At 51.6% G+C, this 21,271-nt stretch overlaps 1 protein-coding gene across 8 annotated transcripts in view; it reads right to left on the bottom strand.

Moving 5' to 3' along the window:
• rdx (BTB/POZ and MATH domain-containing protein rdx) overlaps positions 1 to 21,271 on the bottom strand; it is an 85,675-nt gene that overhangs the window by 42,867 nt on the left and 21,537 nt on the right. For 7 of the 8 annotated variants that reach the window (XM_076373248.1, XM_076373249.1, XM_076373247.1 and 4 more), the window contains one exon: positions 3,225 to 3,288. The exons of the other annotated variant lie outside the window; for it this stretch is intronic. In XM_076373248.1, coding sequence (XP_076229363.1) covers positions 3,225 to 3,288 — 64 coding nt within the window. The remainder of the gene's footprint in view (positions 1 to 3,224; positions 3,289 to 21,271) is intronic. 8 annotated transcript variants of the gene reach the window in all.

The raw sequence follows: 21,271 nt of genomic DNA on the forward strand, positions 1-21,271 counted from the left end.
GAGGAGCCGTTCCGCCGCGCAGACTGCCAATTCGATTGAACCCGTTCGTTCTGTGCGATCGCGGCCCGCCCGTAATTTAGAGCAGACTTGGAAGTCGAGAGCCGGCCGGTCTCCGCGCAACCCCTTCACTCGCTCTATTTGCACACTTTCGGCGAGGTATGTGGCCGGCACGGAGATCCGTGATCACGGGAATATACGCGGACCGAGGCCACCTTTCAGCCATCCAATAGAAATTCGAGGTATCTGGAGCTGCATGCGTTTTATTACTCATTAATTCGAAGCTCGACCGTTGCGTCAACTTAGACGGATTCGAGGATCTGTTTCATTATAGACTGCCAATCCGTGTCTCGCGTTTTTAACGTAATAGTCGATGATAGTCGATGAAAAGTTGGAGTAATAGCTTGAGGAACAATGACCAGTGAACTCGCTTTCCGATTCCTCTAGTCACTCTGTTTCGTGGAAGTTCGCGGTGGCGAATCTGAGGGACTCGGAAATTCTATGGATGGTGAAAAGAATGTTGGAAAATAGAAATTTCGAAATTTGGCAACTTTAAAGATCCGGAGATTTTGAAATTTGTAGAAATACTGTAGCCCGATTCACCGAGGAGCACTCGGAAACGGTAAAACCGAAGTGGCCGCGATACACCGTTTCCCATCGACGCGTTTGATTTGCTTTCACCGTCGCCAGGACAATTTCCTCTCGGGTTTTGCGGTCTCCAGAGGGATCGGAATGCGGTGTCGATCGCCGATTGTGCAAAGAAAGAGAAATCATCGAATTAGAGGCGACCCAGGGTCCGGTTCCGCCGATACCGAGCGCCATCGGTTCGCGTCGAACGTCGTCCATCGATTCGCGAGCCGGCCAGGCCTTGAACGCGAATTCGGAAATCGTCCATTATCATTCGAGAGTCATTCCCGGCGACTTTGATTCATCCTTAACCCCGTTTCCACGAGCGACAGAAATTCTCCGCTAATTTCTGGATGAAATCGTAATTAACGGGCTAACCTTAACACTGTTCCCCGTCATTCTCGTTCGTTCGTCCGCCGGCTAGCTTCGTTCTCTCTCCCGGTCGCATTAATACGGTTTAAAGCTTTTTCATAGCGCTCCGGCGAGCGTGTACGTGTCTCGTATTATGACTCCCTTTCATTTCCATTAAAAGCGGCTTACGCGCCTCGTCCTTCGAAGGTGAAGAGCTGTCGGAGCGACCGATGATCGCTTACTTAATTCGTTGACAGTTAAACCGAGGATGTTCGTGTGGTTTATGGACTGCGAGACACTAGGAAATTCCGTTAATCGAGTCTCTTGGGATGGCTCTCTTCCTCGAAACCTTCGATCGCTGCATTCGAGACCTCGAAAGTAGACGGTGTCTCCGATTTTCGAACCGAAGTCCGAAGTAACTATAGATTCGCGCGTGCTAGAAATCAAAGGGGGACCTAACCAGGACAATTAACGAACTAAACAAGAATCTAATTGTACCGGTCCACCGCGGGGTCGATTAATAATCAGGAGATCGATCAAGGTGAACGAGAGACAAGAAAAATCGGCAGGATTTCTTTCGGGCAACACTTTTTCTCAGGGTTTAGCTCGTCGCTGGCAGCCTTCGGTGGCTCCGAACCTTGGGACACTTTCGTGCCCGAGCCTACGATCGATTCCATCGATTATCGACACACACACACACACCGCCGAGGTTAAGGTTAGCTCGTCGTTTGAACGGGATTGCGACGCGCGGCCGCGCGTATCGATTCTCGGCTCGATACCGCGGCCCGGGGGTGGATCCCACGATTCAAACTTTCGAACGCCGACCGACGGGACATTCGTTTCCCCGTTCAATTTCTCCTAACGGTCGGCATTTTCTCGCCGGTTCCGGAACGCGGAGGGAGGAACGCGGAGGGAGGAACGCGGAGGGAGGAACGCGAGAAAGAAGATTGGAATATTCGTCAACGTTCGCGTTGAAAGAGTCGCCTGCTCGTCTCGGACGTCCGAGCCCCGGATTCCTCGCGATTTATTCCGATTAGATGACTAATCCGTGAAAGAAACGATCAAACAGGAAACACCGGAGGTCACCGGTTGGGGTTAGGCCGGTCGACGGGCTTGGCTCGTCCCTCTCCATGCTCTCTTTGGCTGTCCGCGGCGTAGAGTCCCTCCCGCGCGTAGAACCGATCGGTGAGAGGTGCCGGAGGAGCACAGGACGTCCTCGAGCTCTCGTTTCACGCGTCCTAAACGACCTCACCGTCGAAAATAACCGTTTCGATGGTCACCGCGGGCAGCGTACCCACGCCTCGCCGGTCTCCATTGTGCTTCCCCGTTCGATAGACCGCTTGCGCAATCCCGGAAGCGACTGCGGATTTACCTTTCCAACGTTCTTTCGAGTTTCCAAGCGAGAACAACGCGACAATGCGTTCCAGCTTCGCTGGGAGATCTCGGCTAACTCGGGGGATGCTCCACCACGAATAATCTGCTTCTCGGTTGCCTAATGTATTCTGCCGTTTCTGCACCGTCTTTTCTTCGAAAGTATCCAAGCGACTCGAAGCGCGTTGTTCGTCGGCCAGAATTCGTAGTCGACCTATCGATCCCCCTCGCGGAATTCTACCGGACGGAAGAAGCGTCCAGCAATTTACGGCGCCTCGTGGCCATTGTGGATATAGCCGAGTGACATCACTTGTCCTCGGTTATATAAACACGTGCTCGCTAATATCGATGATCCTCGGTTTATCGCGGCTGTGTATCGCCACCCGGCAGCGGTTCTTATTCAGCCGTCCCGGCGCGTTAGAATATTTGACAGCGCGGGCCCCGTTTCCGCTGCAGAATGGAAAGTTCTTAGAAAGTCACGCCGCGCGGTCTCTCGTTCGAGCGGCCACCACGTGTCGAAACCGTCTTAACAGTACGACTGGATAGACCGAAAGGACCCGCATCGAGATGCTTAATTTAGTCATCGAAATCGCAAAGTTCACTGTGCAAATGCAAACTGTACTGTACTAATGATTATACGAAATTATGAAGACCGATTGCTCTATGGCTCTAAGGTTGATACGCGATACCAAGGTCCGTATCGTCGCTCGAGCGGATCGAGTCTTCGAGTAAGCTACAGCGCTTACAAATTAATTGTTATCAAGAAACTGCGTGTACGTCGCTTCTCGCGTCGTTAAGATAAAGGAAGGGGGAAAGAACGATGGAAATGAATGAAACGAAGGAGCGTGAGCGTTGACCAAAAAAGGCGTGTCACTTACTCGTCGGCATAGCTCGTCCTGGTCAGGCGACGGAGCGCCTGAGCGCTGCTCAAACAGAGGACATCTGAAACCAAAAAATCAATCGAGACTTTTATCATTATGGCTCTGCATATCGGTGAATGGTGTTGCTTCGTTGAAAGAGCGCGTAAAGGACATGTAAACAACGTGACAATGTCGCAGAGATCGAGAAGCGAACGAACACTAGCGCCCTAACCTAAAATCTGAAGTCGGCGAAAGCCCTACGAGGCTCGGACTCGGGAATCTAGCGGAATTTTCAGTGATTCCTCGATTACCTATTTAGAGACCGAGGTACAGGGTGTCTCAAAGCGACTCGATTACCTGTAATTCCTCTAGCGAAGCGATTGTCGACGTTGAAACACCCTGTACGCAAGTTTCTAGAACAAATTCCCCCCGGTTCGAGCGCGAAGCGGTTCGCTCGAGGTTTTCGTGGGCCGGGTGGCTAATGGAAAGAGCGAAACTGGCTGGCAGCTTTCGATTGTCAACCACTGGTGCCCACGGCCGGCGAAGTGAAAATCGCCGCTAGAGAAGCTGAAGGCAGAAACTTTCAAATCGCCATTCTACCCGGCCACCGCACTTTTCACTGGTTGCTTTTCACTTCGGCCGGTGATTCACTTTCCTCCGGTGGGCGTTCACGTTCGCGCCGTGTCGAAAAAAGGTGAAAAACGAGGAACGAAACGTGGAACGAGAAACTGGCTATGATTTTCCGGGGTATCTATTCCTGGACGTTGCCGTAATTCTCCGTTCGGTCTATTCTTCCTCGCGTTTCAGGCGTTTTTCAGCGGTTCCCTGGGAAACTAGCTATCCAAAAGAAACAGCTATCAGCCCTAAAATCGCTGAAACGCCCTAATCGCCCTCTCGAACGAATTCGAGCAACCATAGAATCGCGTCCGAGGTAATTCTTCGCGAAGAGTACTCTCAGCGGTCGCTGAACCGAGACTCCTAGCCATTCGTCGAGGTTGTCTCGGCTAGCACAGGTCCCAGGGAGGAAAACGAATCGAAAGACAGCAGCCGGATCGAAAGGGCGAAGAGCTAACCGAGACGTAGGGCAACAAGAGAAGACCTGAATACCGCGTGTGGTACCGGATCAAGAGAAGGCTTGGAGCCGCTCGGGGGGCACGAGGGGCGAGGCGGAGAGGGGAGACGATTTGGACAGCGACGGCCCTGAGCCACTTGCCACAGTAGGTCAGCTCTCTTCACCACACTTCGCCTCGTTTTTCGAGCCTCCATTATACACGCCGGTGAGGATCCTCCATCGCTCTTCGACAAACGAGCCCACGGATTCCTTTTTCCGCCCGCACTCTCTTTCCCTACATACGCAGCTGCGTATAAATATAATTGCTCCCGTTCGCGTTATCGTGGCCGGCGCGCCACGGTAACGGGGTTCGCGCGACCGAACGCGCCGCGCCGCGCCGCGCCGCGCTGCGCCTCCTCTCTCGCCGCCGCTTCCGTCGCCCTTTTACGATCCTCCTTCGACACTTTCAGTGCCGGCAGATTTTCGAGAGGATCTTCTGACAGTCTGATCGCTGCGTCTCTGGATTTTCATTCTTTACGTTTTCTTCGAGAATGATCATTACGGATTACCAGATCTTGATAATACTCAGCCATTTCTTGCTAGATTTGTTTGCTGAGAAGTGAACCCATTGATTTCAGAAATACAGCTACGCGTACGAACGGATTAGAAAAGTTGCATTGAGATCGTTCGAAATATATAAGGTATATTGGAGGTTCCAGCGGGAGAACTTTAGTGAAAAGAGTGAAAAGATCGTTGGACGATATCCGCGCGCAGGGTCCAAGGAAATATGCCGTGGCCACGATGAATTAACGACTCCCACGAATCCCAGCCGTCCAATTCGCCAATTAAAAGAGTAATTTCCGTGGAATGGAAGTTACCGAGGCGAGTGCCTCGGAACGCGTTCAGTTTTCTGGGTCACCGCGACAGGAAACGGAATTTGAATACACGTGGGCCCTCCTCGGGGCAGCCTCGTACCTCGGAGTTCACGGCGATAGCTGACCCGACGGGATTAGCGTTTTAATTATTACAAATTATGAGAGCAGCAGGAAGCGGGCTTTCCATATTCATGGGAAACGGACGTTCACGGGCCCGACCCACGTGCGAGCCGGCATCGGTGACGTTACACAACGTCTTTTGTCCGACGCACGTGCGGCTCGATTAAGACGCTTCGCATTTTTCACGCGTGACACGTGGGCCGATGGTGTCGGGATCCTTCGGTAGCCTGAGGACACGCATCGAGGTCCTAGGATAGTCATCGATCAATTCGTCCGCGATGTCAAGCGTCTCCGAGAGTTTCCGCAGATTCTCGAGAGGCTCGGTAAAACTATCAGAGGTCTCCGAAGCTGTTCCAAACGGGTCAAGAAAAATACCTGGTCTATCGAGGAGAATCATGGGAATCTTCGACAGCGCCGCTAATCATTCCAAAAAGTCCCAAAGAGATCCTTAAGGTATCTTTCCAAGTATTCTCGAGTGTCCGGATGCATGGAAATTTCCGAGTGTTCGCGCTCGCGAAGGATCCCCGCGAGTCTCCGAATATCTCCGAAACTTGGAAAGGAATTCTGCAAAATTCTCCATTATCCAGCCAACCGGGGGATGCCGAAACTTGGAGGACACCTATCTTAGCACCCGGACGACGATACACCGAGACGAACCGTGCGAAGGAGCAAGAATTCTGAAGGCGACACGCTCGAGACTCGGCTCGGCTCGGCCGTCCGTCCGCAGGCCGCTGATCGGCCAGTTAAAGACTCTGTCCTCGATCTAACGAGCAAAGATTGGCCTCAATCTAACGAAGAAAGTGTAGCCCGCTGAACCGAGGTCCCAGGCGCCACGCCGAACACTGGTAGTTCACCGATCCCCGCGGATCCGGCGAATATTACCGTCGCACCGGCCGGCGACGATCGGATGGATGTTAATTCAATCGAGGCGAGCGCCGGGAGTCTGTAATCGAGACTTATTTATGGGAAACCAGTTTTCGGACGGACGGACGGCCGGCCGGCCCCGAGACCGACTCCTTAACTTGATAATGTTAACGAGCGCCAATTTCGGTCGCGAACAGCGATAACATCGGCCCCGGCGACCACTAGCGCGACAACCGTGTCCGTATATAGCCGATACGGATTATGACAACGCCTGTAACCCGCTGATCGGCCCATCCCTGGACCAGGCGATTATTTATCGAACCGTCCGCGACGGACGCTGTTGCAACTCTTTCCCGGCTTTCCGGTTTAACCCTCGGCTTCGCAACACCGTCGGCCAGATTTCGATGGAAATTCGCTGACCTATCGGTCCGTTCGAGTTACAGATTATACGTCGGGTTTCGGACGTTAGTTCTCAACTATAAAATCACTCCAAGAAATCGTACGATTCTAGAGAAAAATTCGAGTAGCTTTCGAAAAATGTGCAAATCTTGGCATCGGCCAAGCATCCGACCAGGGATCGATCTAACGAGGATCGGAATTAGCCTCGTCAGAATTAAGCGGCGAACCCGTTAAGCCGTTCGATTAATCAAGAGCGGAGCGCGGTTTCATGGTCCCAGGACTCCCCGGAGCTAGCGGACCGATCGATCCTCCGGAATGGCCGGGATGATCGAACGCGCTGAACCGGTCGCAGGCCAATTGTTCTCGAATTGATATCTCCCCGAATCGATCGTCGGATGGCACCTGGCCGACCTAGTAGTACAGTTAGACAAGTGGGAGGAGTGGCTATTAACCGTCGCGCGCGGCTGGGAGGATCGAGGTTAACGATAAGTCCTCCGCGTCGCGAGCTAATAAACGTCCGGGAGGAGGAACGGGGGACCCGGGGCGGACGTTATAGACGCCGAGGACGAGGCTGCATCGATTCGGAAAAATTCCCAATCGGGGAACCCGATCTACGAGGAAAACCATTCGACTTTGCTTCGGCCTTTAGCGGATCCTCCAGAGATCGATCCTCGCTGCTGATGGATATTACGGATGTAGAGTCCTCCAGAGCCTGCTGCTAGGTGATAGATGCAGCAATCTTGGAGTTTTCGATACCGATAAGTATTATGGATATTACAGGCATTATGCGATCTAAACGCTAGTTCTACCTAGCGATAGATATAGGCAATGTAGAATCGTCTAAAGCCTAGTGCTAGGTACCGATAGATGCACGGAATCTTGGGAAGTTCTCGATACCGATAGGTATTATGGATATTACAGGCATTGTACGATCTAAAAGCTAGTTCTACCTAGCGATAGATATCACAGGCAATGTAGAATCGTCCGAAGGTTAATCTTAGGTACCAATCGACACGGATATTACAGGCATAAAATTGTTCGAAGGTCCTGGTCGTAGGTAGCGACAGATGCCGAAGCACTGTAGAATCCTGTATAGATCCTAGATACCGATGGACGAGTCCGATAAAGGTTCACGGGAACTCGATGATCGTCCACTTGAACGTCCACTTGAACGTCCACTTGAACGTCCACTTAGATTTCCACGAGAAGGCACGTGGTCGAATCGAGGGCATTAGCGTTCGCCGAGCTACGCAAATAATTAGGATAGTTGCGTATATCGTTCCTATAGGCTTATTGAATAATGGCGGGGCAAATTGGCGTGATTTGCGGTCAAGTGAATCGACCGAAAACAATCGAAATTTCGATGTGACTCATTCGCTCGCCGCGCAAACCGAACGAACCCCTTTAACATTTTGTTTTCTCGTTGACGCATGGGTATCGAGTCGAGATAAAATTGAATATTTATCCGGTGTCCTGGCAATCGGAACTCGGCCAGCATCTCGACGAGTCCTCGAGTTTCACCCTCGACTCCGATCGAGTTCCAGGCCGAGGTACATTCGACGGCAGGGTACATTGCTGATACATAGGGTGATTTTTCGGGGGCGAGCTCTTTCTTTCCAGCGGGATTCTTGAATTACAAGCGAGGGGAACGGAGCAACGGATGTATCGATTTAATCGGAGCGACCGTCGCGTAGGCGACACGCGATCGACATCGGTGTGTCAACGTGGAACTCGCTTCAACATTATCGGAACCTTCGCCAACCGAACAATCCCGAATGAACTGTTCAAAGTTTACTTCGATTACCGAAAGCTCCTCTCGACTTTCGAGAAAATTCAAACAAACTGACCATTCAAATTTATAAAGACAGCCACCTCTTCTCGTTCATTGCGAGAGCGGTAAAGCAAGCGACACGAAAATCACCCGGTATAATCGAAAGTTCATCCCCAGTTCTGTTCCCGCATTAGGGATCCCGTGACGGTCTGTCTCCGTGGGTGGTAGACGGAATAAGAACGAAGGGTTCCTCCCCACCTTGACGATCCTCTTCCCGGCGAGCCACGGATCCGGTTCCAGGGGATGCTGATCGAAGAGGGTGGCAGATGTGTTCCTCGGTGGCAGCCAACACCGAACAACCAATTCTCTCCTCGGAGTTTTTCCGGGAAAGTGGAGCGAGCAGCTTCGTGCACTTTCCACGATTCCACTCTAAAGGTGCGGACACAACAACAAGTCGGGACAGTCTGATTTCATGCTGATCTTGCGTTTATGATTACCGCGATATGTAGAAAATATTCTGTGGTGGATTTTACTAGGATGTTAGTACGCTTAGAAATCTGTATGTCCAGAAATTTGTACGCTTAGAAATTTGAATACATAAATGTTTCAATATTCCCAAAACACAGAGAAAGAGAAAACACCGGCCAATTACAAGCTCTCCAACATGCCAATTACATGCTGCAGCTCTCAAAGTTAATTACGGCGGAGTATAAACGATTATTAACAACATTTCTGTTTAGTCACCGCTTGCGAAAGCTGACTGACTCCCCGGCAGCCTCGAGGAACGAATGAATGAACAGCCAGGGTGGGTTTCGTCTGTTCGAAACGAAGCGAGGCGAGGGCGGGTGAGGGTTGGCTGATGACGCGCGGCGAGGGCGCACGGGAAAATCGAGGCGAGGGTTACGGGGTCTGGTGAATGGGGCCCTGGCTCGACGCACACCCTCCGACGATTCTTATTCCGTGCACATTGTACGCCGGACAGCATATGGCGGCCCTTTATCCCGGGCTACGCGACCGAACAGGTCTGCGGACACGGGAGAAACCGTAGGAAATCGAATCGCTGTTTTCGCGTCTCGAAAGATACTTTCCAGATCGAGTTTAACGCAAACTACCCATTCCTTTTTGCAACTGCTACAAAGACAACACGTTTCTCCCAGAAACTATTAACCCTTTGCACTCTGTACAATGCAAACTTTGTACCATGCTTCGATACGTGACATCGAAAGAAAATAGTTTCGTTTCTCGATTTATATGCGACTCGTCGAGTCAGTTTGAAGGAATGTCGTGGTATCTGATTCGAAAATGTCGAGTGCTTCCAATGAAAAACTTCTCGAGTGCAAGGGGTTAATGAGATTTAAGCGTTGAGAAGAAAGGTTACAATATTGACATTCTCGATGCGGGAAATCGGAGGGATATTGGGAAAGCAATTTGGAAGGCTTCGGGAATATTTCATAGGATTAGGTATCGCAAAATCAAACTGTGGCAGTTTCTAATTTGGAAAACTTCTCGTAGACGCTAGAATCTTCGCTGGAAGAACCTTCGGTTGTTCTCGAAAAGGAGCCCGGCAAGTTGCCGAAAGTTACGATCGCCGGATACAATGTTAATAAAAATGCGAGGAAGGAAATGTTCCCAAGTGGAGAGCAGAAAAGGAGATTCCCCTCGCGGAAGAAAGTTCGAGAATACCGAGTAGGTGGAACAATATCGAGGGGAATCTGCGCGGTGGGACAAGTTTCGCAGACGGCAGAGCCGTTTCGCCTCGCTCGCGCGTTCGCGCGCTCGCTCGCTGCCGTGGCGGCCGAGTGGGTAGCGAATGGAGCGAATGGCCAGGCTTTCCAACGATATTTCTGGTGGTAACTATGCCAGGGACTGCCGGGTAAGTAGTCACTGTAATACGGCTTGAATCGAGTAAAAGTGCATGGGTAACCTCGTAAGCGGGTTCACCATGTCGCTTTCACTCCCCGTGCCGCAATATTATCCATCGCTCGAGGACCGACCGATAGACAATCCTAGATACCGTGGGCCGACTCTTCAACGACCCAGACGAAACAGTAGCATCTCGCGGGCTGCGGACTGCGAGCGATCTCGGGCGATTTTATCTCGAACGTTCGCTGCTTAACATTCTAAAGGCTATTGCATTTGGAGTTGGCTGGGTAAACTAGCCCGCCGTTTACAAACAACTGTAATGTTATCGTTTAAAGGTTTCTAGATATCGATGCTTCGACATCTCACGTGAGCAAAAGCTTTCAGAAATATTCGTTGGCATCGATAAGAGTCGATGAATAAATCGAAATAAAATTCCACTGAATTAAACATAAATACGGGCGAGAATCAATGGAGGTTTTGCAACGGTGATCGTAACGAATCGCGAATAATAATCGAAGCGTACGGGCCGAGAGTAAAATAAAACGACAGCGGCACGACCATTAAACCAGACGGTCGGACCGAAGAGAGGAGGAGGGAATTACGAGTGTAAAGAGGATCAGCGAGAATCAATGGAGATTTTGCAACAGCGATCGGGACAAATTGCGAGTAATAGCGAACAGCTGACAGACGGGACAGTTATTTATCCGCACACCCGGTAGAGAGTGCCGGTGAGAAGCCGATGATATTTGCAGAACGGGAATCGGCCGGTGCTCTTAACGCTATCGTCGACGGTGTCGTACATGTGTCATTCGTTTCGCGGGACGAGGCGATTCGATAAAACGACGGGCGGACACGCCGGGACGATGATACGAAATGAAAGGTCGTCGATTTGCAAGCGCGCGTACAAAATCGAATGGAATCGCGCCGTTTGAATGGGAGCCGATATCCCGGCCGGCGATACCGTTCCGCGATGCCTCTGTACGCTCGGAACGATCGTTTCCGATGGAAAGATAATAAACGAGCCAGAGCAAATCTATTATTTCGGAGAGAACGCGCTCGCGTTGATCCCGTGAATTTCGATGGTATCGTGGAACGGGCTGATACTCTTTTCAGGCGTCTTTGAACACCTTTGAACCTTTCAACTTTCCAACTTACCGGTTTCATTTCGAATCGACGCGTGATCTCTATATTTCTATATCTCCATCTGTATTTCTATCAATACCATACCATCAACTCCTCAAACTCCCAACTCGCAAAGCTCCGAAATTCGCTTTCAACTCCGCAAGCCGGTCAAACGATTACAATACCGAACCTCCGACAAATCGCGGGAACTGAAATCGAGACTTCGTCCGTAACCGAATTCCGGCGAACCAATTCGCAAACCGTCCACGAGGAAAACGAACGGCAAAACACGAAGACGGAGATGCTCTCGAGCCGAGCGCCCCAATTCACACTCCCGTTGGAACGTCGATAATTCCACTGGCAAACGGTCATCGGATTAGAATTGCCCGTTAACCACGGTTTTCCCCGGCGTCCTTCATTTTTCCGCTATTTTCCTTTGACGGGCGCCGCGCGCGCGCCGGCGAGGTCGCCTCTCGCTCGATTTTTTCCCCGCTCGAAAAATTATCCACGGTCATCCCCGCGTTTCGCTTAGGTAATCTGCTCGCTCCCTCAACCCCGGCGATAGATCATTCACGGTGGGCTGCCTTTAAATCGCGGAATTATCTAACCGAGGCCACCGCCGCCGCGCCGCGCCGCGGGGGAAATTCGCGGGTTTAATCGCGCCGTTCTCAATTTTTATTGCGGATCCCCGAGACGCGACGGTTTTTCGTTGATACCGTCTGCGAACCTTGACGATCGACTGGATAAAAACGAAAGATAATTCTGGGGGAGACTGGAATAAAGGAATTGATTTTATTCCGCGGTATTTTTTGATAGCTGACGGAGAGATCACGGTTGGATAGATTGAAGCGCGGAAAGATAGAAATGGACAGAAATAAAATGATGGAGAAAAATTCGATGGAAGTTAGATAAAAATGCGTGGCCGTTAGAAATCTTGAAATCAGAGAGAATTCCGAATCAAATGTGATTATTTCTATTGTACTGAATTTTGAGTTGCGTTTACGATCAGAAGGAATGTCCTCGGGTGTTTGAAAGTAACCAATTACTAATCGAGTGACGTGCATCTCCGATGGTTCGCTAAGAGTAGCCATTAGAAAACTAACGATCGCGTACAGGAAAGGAAAAACTACTTGGGAACACGGCATTGTCGATATCAAAGGGATATCTCGTCGGTGGAAAGCGTCAGGGCCAGGTGAAAGATCGTTTCGGAGGGGTCGTCCTCGTATCCGCACGGCCAGCCGGAAAAGCAGGTCCGCACACCGGGCTCCATTGTGCGTGGCGCACTTTAAACGGGCCATTTTACCATGGGAACGCTTCCTACGGGCTTTGTGCCGCGGCGTCGTTGTCTAAGATAAGATAAAAGGCTCTTTGTGCCGGGTCGATCGCCGATGCTCTCGCGGCGACCTTTCGCTCGCGACACGTTTCGAACCGAACGCGCCGCTTTTCCACGATAACCAAGCGAGTTAGCCGTGATTTATCTTTATTCGACGCTCGATTGCACTCCTCTTTGTTCCGCAAATTGCACCTTCGATTATCGCGCGTTCCGTCACGAAACAGTGATATTCCTTCAAAGTATCTCGATTTTTTCTTCGAAGTTTCATCGACAGTGTCTAAAACTCTCTAAAAGCGACAGGTTTGAACCTTTAGAACTTGTCTGTCCTTGTCGACTGAAATTTCAGCTTACGATTGAAAATTTTCGTCGGATTTGCATGAAAACGGTTACATTCGAAAGGCGAGACGAAATAAATTGGCGAGACGACACTTGGTCGATAGCCACGGTTCGCTTTTGAGAGCACCCGCTCGAAACTGAGAGGTGTAACAGCGGAAAGTAACGCGATCTCGCTGGTTCGCTAGTAACGAAACGTTCCGCGGCGTCCCCGAGCGGCTTCGGGTCCTACGGTGGGCCCGTGAAAACGACGATAGCGAGGCGCCCTACTTCTATGACGCGTCGCGACGAATTCCGTTACCGGCGACGATACGAATCTTTGAATTAATCGGTTCAATCGTCCCGGTGACTTTCTCTGGGCTGAACGGGCCCGATTCAGGCCCGTTTCACACGCGCCGGAGTATCTTCTGTTCCAGGTTTTTCTCACGGGACTAATGGACGGTGCAGTTTCGAGGAAACGTCTCGGATTCGCTGCTCCGGCGGATCTTAGGTCCGTTCGAGTCAAGGTTTTGCTACTAAGTGGAACTAACGGGAAGAGTATTAGACCAGACACTTTGTTCGCCGTTCAGAGGTCAACTGTGAGCCTCGAGAAGCAGCGGGCCCGAAGAATGCCCAAATTCAGACCATTTGTCGCAAGACGTGCGTAGTCTAGATTTCCTGAGCGAAACGGACAGAGGATTTTGGAAAGTCTGTTCCTCCGTGACACCGTTTGTCATTGTATCTCGGGCCCAAATCAGGCCCGGTCGACTCAAGGTCTCGCTTCTAAGTAGAACTAACGGAAAAGAATCTGAAACGAGAGAGTTTTGTTCTCCAGCTCGTTCGGGGAAGAGACTGCGAGACTTCCAGCGAAGTCAGCTACAACCGACAGCAGCGGAGAAATTCAAAGACGATCGCGAACCGCTCGGGTACCCTCTAAACACGGAAAAAGCCGCGACCCAGCGATGAAACGAGATTGACCGACGCCGGCGGGAGGTCGCGGTGGTCCAGGAATCCAGCTGGCAGCGGATTTCCAGCGGTGTATCCGTTCCATCGTCGAAGAACGAACGAGCGCGGACTCCGAATCGCGTGCGCTCGGCCGGACCAAGGCTCTCGTCGGGCCGGGAGATGCTTCGCGGCGAGCCGCCTCGGCGTGCAACCTACCTACCTACATAAACACGATGCTCCGCTTTGCTTTCCGTTCTCCTTACGAGCCCCTGCATTGCACCTCGACGAGAAAATGAGAGAAAGAGGAGCAGCGGCGGCGCGCGGCCCACGAGGAGCACCGCGACCGGGGGAGGGGAGGAGCCGGAGGAGGGCTACGAAAAAAGGTCGAGAGTTGAGAGTAGGCAACCCAATTTTCCTCGACTCTCGACTCTAGGTGTTCCGATCTGTATTGCATAGGTCAAGGTCGAGCGAGACGTTTAACCGGAGAAACGTCGGTCGCCCTAAATGCGAGCCTATCCGACAGCTACTCTCCGGACCCAACGCGTCGTCGCCGATTATCGGCGAGACTTCGATGGATATCGACTGGGAAACCGTCGGAGGATCGTTAGCTGGGTTCTTTGTCCGCGGTTCTAGTCGACGATTGTTGATCATCTTGTAAAACAGCTTCGCGGAGGTTCTAGGGCCTAAACGAGGTTACCGGTTTCTCTATTTTCTGAACTGTTGGAATTGATTTTTAGCGACGAAACGCTCCTCGTTGTCGGGGATCCGAGAGAGCCGAGAGTTCGGTTGTTAATTGGAAGGAATATATCGGATCGAATACGATGGAAGCAAAACGATATTGGCAATCGAACGTCGAACCAGCGCGCACAGAAGCTGAACGGTGAACGCGGATTATCCCCGCATAGGTTGTCCCTCTCGGTCGGCGGGCTCCGCGGGATCGACGAGCCATAAAATCAAATTAATTGTACAATCACGCGTCGCCAATGCCCGGTACGCGTACGCGTGGGTGTAATTCGCGGCGCGGTGTGCGTGCGCGGTGTGCGTGCGCGGTCGTGTAGGTGTGGCCCGTTGTGTTACGTGACCTCGTCCGTTGTCGTACGGCTGAATAGGCTCGTCAATGGCTCGTTTCATTGAATTAAATAGGCCATTCGTGCATGAACATAATTACCCGCCGCGAGACGGAGAGGAAAACAGGGCTGGGGACGGGACAAGGAGGAAAACCGAGGAAAAAGAACGAGGAACGAGGGAAAGTGTTGCTCGTGGAAAAAGAAACATGGAAATTCCGGCAAATTACCGGTCACGCCTCGAGATTGCTCGCTCGCACGGTGTTTCGGGGCTTTTTCTTGCACTTAACTGCCGATCGCCGAGCCGAGAGAAACTCTAGGGTATCTTCTTAATTGAGAGACAACGACGAGCAACTAGATTTAGCGCAAACGAGGTTTTAAGGACGCTGCTTTTGTCTCGATCTACGAGAATTGCAAGTTGAAACGAGTGTAAATTCCGATTCGGTCCAATGTGGATTTCCGAAAGAAACGCGAAAATTTTATCGAACGGAGAAAAATGATTGAGATTCAGTTTTGAAAACTGATACGAACAGAGTCTCGAAGAAGGTCGAAGAGTGATTTACGAGGGAACCGATATTCGCGAAACCCGGTTAGAAATCGCATCGATCGGCAGTTAACGAGGGCTACGAAGACAGAGACAAAGAGGGCGAAACGGGGAGAGCGAGAGAGACGGCGAGAGAAAAACGCGCTGATTACACGTTTCAACATCGAATCGTTGCGCAAACCGTGGCTTCTCTTGGCAAACCGGTACACGATCGTGGAATCGCATTGTTTCGCGAGGCTGTTCTACATTTTCGGAGCCTGACGAATTAGGCTCGCCCTCGTCTTTCAGTTCGAGCCGCTATCTCCACGCGATCGTTCGCCGATTCAAAAGAAAAAGTCTTTCTTTCCGGTCGCTGGTTAAATGAAAAGTGTTTGAGAGCGTAAAATCACAGAAAACTCGAACAATATAGACAGCAATCGAACTGAGAAAAGAATGGAAAAGAACTTGCTACAGATACGAAACTCCGAGTAAATAACAGAACAGGGCAAAACACTTGTTCAAGATTACACTTCCACTTCAAATTCAAATTCGAGCACGTTAGACCGCCCAGTTACCGTTACCGATCGTCGCCGATTAAATCCGCAAAGACACAGAGAATAAAAAGGAGGAAAGAAAAGGGACACACGCATACATGCGCACGAAACGAAACGAAACGAAACGAAACGAAACAGCTATGGTCATTATCCGGGGGCAGATCTCGTACAAAAGGCTCGTTGTGACGAGACAGGACTCGGTCTCGGTCCACTTATCGCGCGGCGGAGTCGCAGACACACTCTGCTCGCGATTTGGAACACGCGTGGAGGTGAGAGAGCCCCGTTCCGAGCGTGGCCGGCTGGAAACTGTTACGATCAATCGATCACCGCCAATCCCCGTCGATAACGCGCGAAAATTCTCCAACGATTCCGTAAAGATTCCGTAAAAACTCCGCGAAACGTCGACTAGAATCGCAAGAGAACGCCGATTGTCGTTCGCGCCGCTAACGTCTCGACGTTGCGCCATTGTTGCGCAACGGTCCGCGCCATCTTCCATGCTTTCCGCGTTCCTCCCAACAGGACGGACGTCTCGGCTCGCGTTCAGCGATCTCGGATGCTCGAAAGATCAACAAGCGAGACGATACAGTGTCTTGTTCTCTGGTAAAACTGGTGCTTCCAGAATTCTTCTCCTGTACCCAGATTCCTCGTTTTTACATGTAATTTCTCTAACCGGGCGATTTTAAGGATAAACTACGAGCTCCGAGGGAACAGTGGACGTTCCTGTTCGCCTCCGAATTGCAAATAAATCCATTTACTCGTTTATTTATTCATTTATTCGCCGCTGTTATCGTAGCATCTACACCGTGTTCGTTGAATTGGTGATTCCCGAAGCCCGTTCCGCGTCGAAATTCGAAACGAACGAAACGGGAAAGAAGCGAAAGGAGAATTTCCACCGACGCCGCTCCACCCGCCGACACGAGACACGAGAGGATCGCTCGTAAATCGTCGATCACCGCGGAAAGACATTTAATTAGGCGGGCTCGCTAATGGTTTCTCGATCGGCGGAGTATAATTTTTCAATCGGATCGGCCCGATTAGCATGGTAATGGCGGCTGGGAAGCCCACTTGTTCGGCGTGGGACGTCAACGAGGGCTCGTCGGCCGCGTGATTGATCGCCGCCCGGCGTGTATTACGGGAAACCGATCATCTCGGAATCGGAAGATGCCACGGAGCTGCATGATTTATCGAGGGAATCCCGGATCGACTCGAAGCCGAAGGTTGATCTCGCTTGGGAAGAGGCCGACTCAAGGGCCGGGGACTTTCTAAAAGGATCCTTCATTCATGCGAAACCCGTGTCGATCTTTCTTTCGATTTTTCGTGCGCCGTTTAAACTTCTTTGTCATTGGCGATCCAAAGAGAGAGGGGGAGGGAGGGGGACAGCGATGGGATCGAAAGTGTCCCGACGCGTTCGCTGGCTTCGGTAAGCCTTCGGACGGTTTCGCAATGATGAGACGGTGGTTGGGACCTTTGCGTGTTGCGGTCTCCTCCACGTCGAGCGTGGCCAACATTAAACGGGGTATGTGGATCGCGGATTTTCGGGGATCTATTTATTTTTGGAAGAATTTCAGAGTTTGGATAAACGATGCTCTACTTTACTATGCAGATCTAGGGAAAGAATCTCTGCTCGGAGAAAGAAAAGGTTTTGCAAGACACGCGAGTATCCCGGCGCGAAGGCACGGCCTTACGAAGAGCATGTATATCGAACGGTTCGAGAGAGCGAGAGGAGCCGAAGCTGTCGGTAGAAATGGTGAAATCTGAATGTACTTGCGCGAAGGTGACCTAAAAGTGAAACCATTTGCTCGCGCGCCGTGTAAAAAGCTAAAAGTCGGGGACGGGACCGTGGATCCCCGCCTCTCTCGCCTCCACTTTCCATCGTTCCCTTCTTCGAACCTAACGATAACAACGATCGACAAACTAAACACCTCCTAAACTGTCAGATTCCCGAATTCTGGTATTCTCAAATTTGCAAGTGAACTCTGCTGATTCTGACAAATTTAGAATAAGGAACCTACGTACCGATTTCTAACCGTTCGAGTATTGAACAGTCCGCAAAGGGTTAATTGCAATGCAGAAGACAAGCAGTTGTTTATCGCGGGAAACGAGGCGACCGAATCGGTAGAAAGGACAAAAGGAGAACCGAGAGGCGAGGCACCCTTCTGGTTTTCCCTCGTACCGAAATCGGTCCCGCTGAAATGATTTCGCGCGCTCGCAATGCGCGATCGAGCAAACATTCTAATTTCGCCTAGTTCTCTCGGCCGGTTAGCCGCGCTCGCCTACTTGCATTAGAACGTCGACTAACCCGAACCGTGTCGGCAATATAGGATTACACCGGTCGCCGCGAGTCGGCTTTCTAAGACCGTTTCCTCCCCGCCGACCCTCTTCCACGACTGCTGGAACACTGGCGCGTGTTTTCACGAGAGAAATGGATTACCGTGTCCCTATCGCAGTTACACCGATTTGCATATTCCCTGATAAATCGAACGAGCATCTCGAAAAGAACCCGAACGAACAGCTTACTTTAGAATCTTCAACCCTTCGGAGGATCGTCCGAAACACTCGGAGCCTTCGGCAAAACAGGTGAAATGATCTTCGTTGCATTAACTCCTGTTCACAGTGGAACTATCCTACCAGTCGAAATGAACCGGTTTCGGTTTTGTTTCGCAATTATCGACATCTTCGAAGCACCGAATATTCCAAGCGATTTCGTTACTCGAATAATCGAAGTACACCTTGCCGAGTCAGTATCTCGTGGATAGAAATCGACGTGACCGAAATGTCGACACTTGTCCTCGAAGGGTCAATTGTGAGCAAGAAAGCCGAGAGATAAGCCGACGAGCGTAGCTATTATTACGATATTCCGAGTGTTTATTAACCAAGAGCCGAGTTTATCAACGAAAATGAGTATCAATAACAACGATAATTGTGCGAATCTCGGTTTCGGTGCTCGGAAGGCGGACGACGACGGAGAGGGGAGAGCCAAAAAGCATCCGAGACGGGGTCACGGCCGATGAGATTGATCGGGCCGATACGATAGGCAAAATTTCGAGAGCGGAGGCGAGCCTTGAACCAAAGCGTTCTCCGGGCATCGGTGACCACGCGAGCACGCGTAACGTCGCCATCGGATTTCGGACATTGGAAATCGCCGATTTTCCCAAGGCATCTCCAAGATTCGCCGATTTTCCCAAGGCATCTCCAAGATTCGCCGATCGATCGCCCGAAAGCCTAGGACTCGCAGCCGAACGCGCGCGTTCCGTTTCGCAAGCGAGCGTTGCGAAACTGTTCCTTAATAAAGCGGATCGATCCGCGATTAAATATTCGACGCGTTTCGTAATCGTTCCGCTTTGCCCGCGGAATTTCACTTACTCGCGTCGAACCGATTTGTTCGAGTGACCGAAAGGATCCGTGTCGCGGCGACGGATATTCGGGGGATCGAGTAATTCGGGTTGCCGATCGGAAGGAGCCTCGAGAGGAATCGATAAATAATACCAACGGATAATAAAGAGATACACGCGATACCGGCGAATCGCGAGTCTCGCCGGAGGATTCCGCGAACGCGCCCTCCGCGGGTTGCAAGAGGGTTCCTCCCCCGATTCGCGAAAAATCGATGCACGCGCGCTCCGCCCGGATTCCCGGCGAAAGTATCGCACAAAGAGATTCTTCGGGATCCGGGTGAACGGTGCTCGAACAAAAGCGGGGAGGAAAGAACGGGAAGTCGACTCTATCCTCGCCGAGGAAATTTCTTCGATAGAAAACGCTCGTACCGTGCCGTTGACAATACGTTTTGTCATCGTTGCCATCGCTGTTGCCGTTTTTATTAGGTGGAACGTCGAAGGACAGATAAAATGAGAAATTTGAAGTTGCGTGTACTCTGGAATCGCGAGTCGATCGATGATTGGAAGGGTTCGATGGAGTTACCGATGTAAGGTATCGGTAGAATTTTAGCGAACGTTCGAACGGTTATTCGTTTCGAGAGCTCGGGAGTATTTCTTCCGAAGCAATATCGTTCCGGGACGTGGAAAACTGCGACGCTGAATAAGGGTAAAACGCGTTGCGCGACGCCAGCGTGGAAATTCGAACGAGGGTAATGGAAAATCGTGATAATGGCCACGAAGGAGGACGGGACGAGAGGAATGCCAGCTGGGCATCGCACGGATAGGAATGGCGGATGGAGGGAGAAGGACGGACGGTTTCTCGAGCGATGCGACCCTGTTTCTAAACAGCGCTGCCCCAAGATCGCTCATAAATCACGCCGCGAGAACGGTTCGTTTTCATTATCGGGAATTCACCCTTTCTCGCGCGATTTCCTTTGCGAGCCACGCTCCGGGAATTGGTCACACCGTGCGACGGTGTAGATCGGCGTGTTAGGTAAGCGGAAGACGATTCGCGATTCACGGTTCTTCACGATTCTCTCCAGTTTCGAATGGAAGCTAATTACGAATCCTAGGAGAGAAATCGATAAATAACAATCGAACGACTGTCGACGCTCGAAGAGGTTGCGCTCCGGCCGACTCCGGCGCGGCAAAGTCCGAAAGCGGGCGCAGTCGATCGCGTTCGAAAGCAGAAGAGCCAGGAGACGGCACGTGGGTTCGCAGGAAGCGTCGTTAAGGACACACGCGGTCGGACTTCCGGGGACGCGGACCAGGGAAAGTGAAGCCTCCGCCGGTAGCAGGCGCGTGCACGCCGCCGGACGAGGAGGAGGAGGAGGAAGTGGAGGGAAAAAAGGCGGCGACAGTCTCGAGATCCACGGAAACCGTCCGCGTCCGGCGACCAGGTATCGAGTGCGGCCTATTTGATCGGGAGGTGGCGGATCGAGCGGCGCGGCGATCGAGTGGGGAGCCAGCGCGAGGAAGGAGGCGGCGGCGAAGGAGAGGGCAGGTAGGCGCGTGCCACTTAGCCCACCAAGAAACGCGGTCATAGCCTCGGCGCACCGGCTCTCGGTTGCTAGAGGCCTAGGAGATGCGCGGACCTTTCCCATCTCTGGATCCTTTTTCTGCCGCCCACGCGGTGCTCTCGATGGAGCACCGGCGGACGGACATCCTGTCCGTGGGACGCTGCCACGGGGATGCCTGTCGTTCGGTTATTAGACGTCATCCGTCGCGATGATGGGTATCGGGGAAACTCGGATTGATTCGCCTTTGCTACAACTGTAGCGGACACCAGACGAGTAACCGTTGATTGATGGATGGACACAGACTTGTAGAAATGTTTATAGAAGCGGTGATATATTGCTGGAAGCTGCGCCGCCGATCCTTATTCCGTTCCATGGTTC

This window comes from Nomia melanderi, chromosome 13 (genome assembly GCF_051020985.1).
Source record: "Nomia melanderi isolate GNS246 chromosome 13, iyNomMela1, whole genome shotgun sequence".
NCBI classification, from domain to species: Eukaryota; Metazoa; Arthropoda; class Insecta; order Hymenoptera; family Halictidae; genus Nomia; species Nomia melanderi.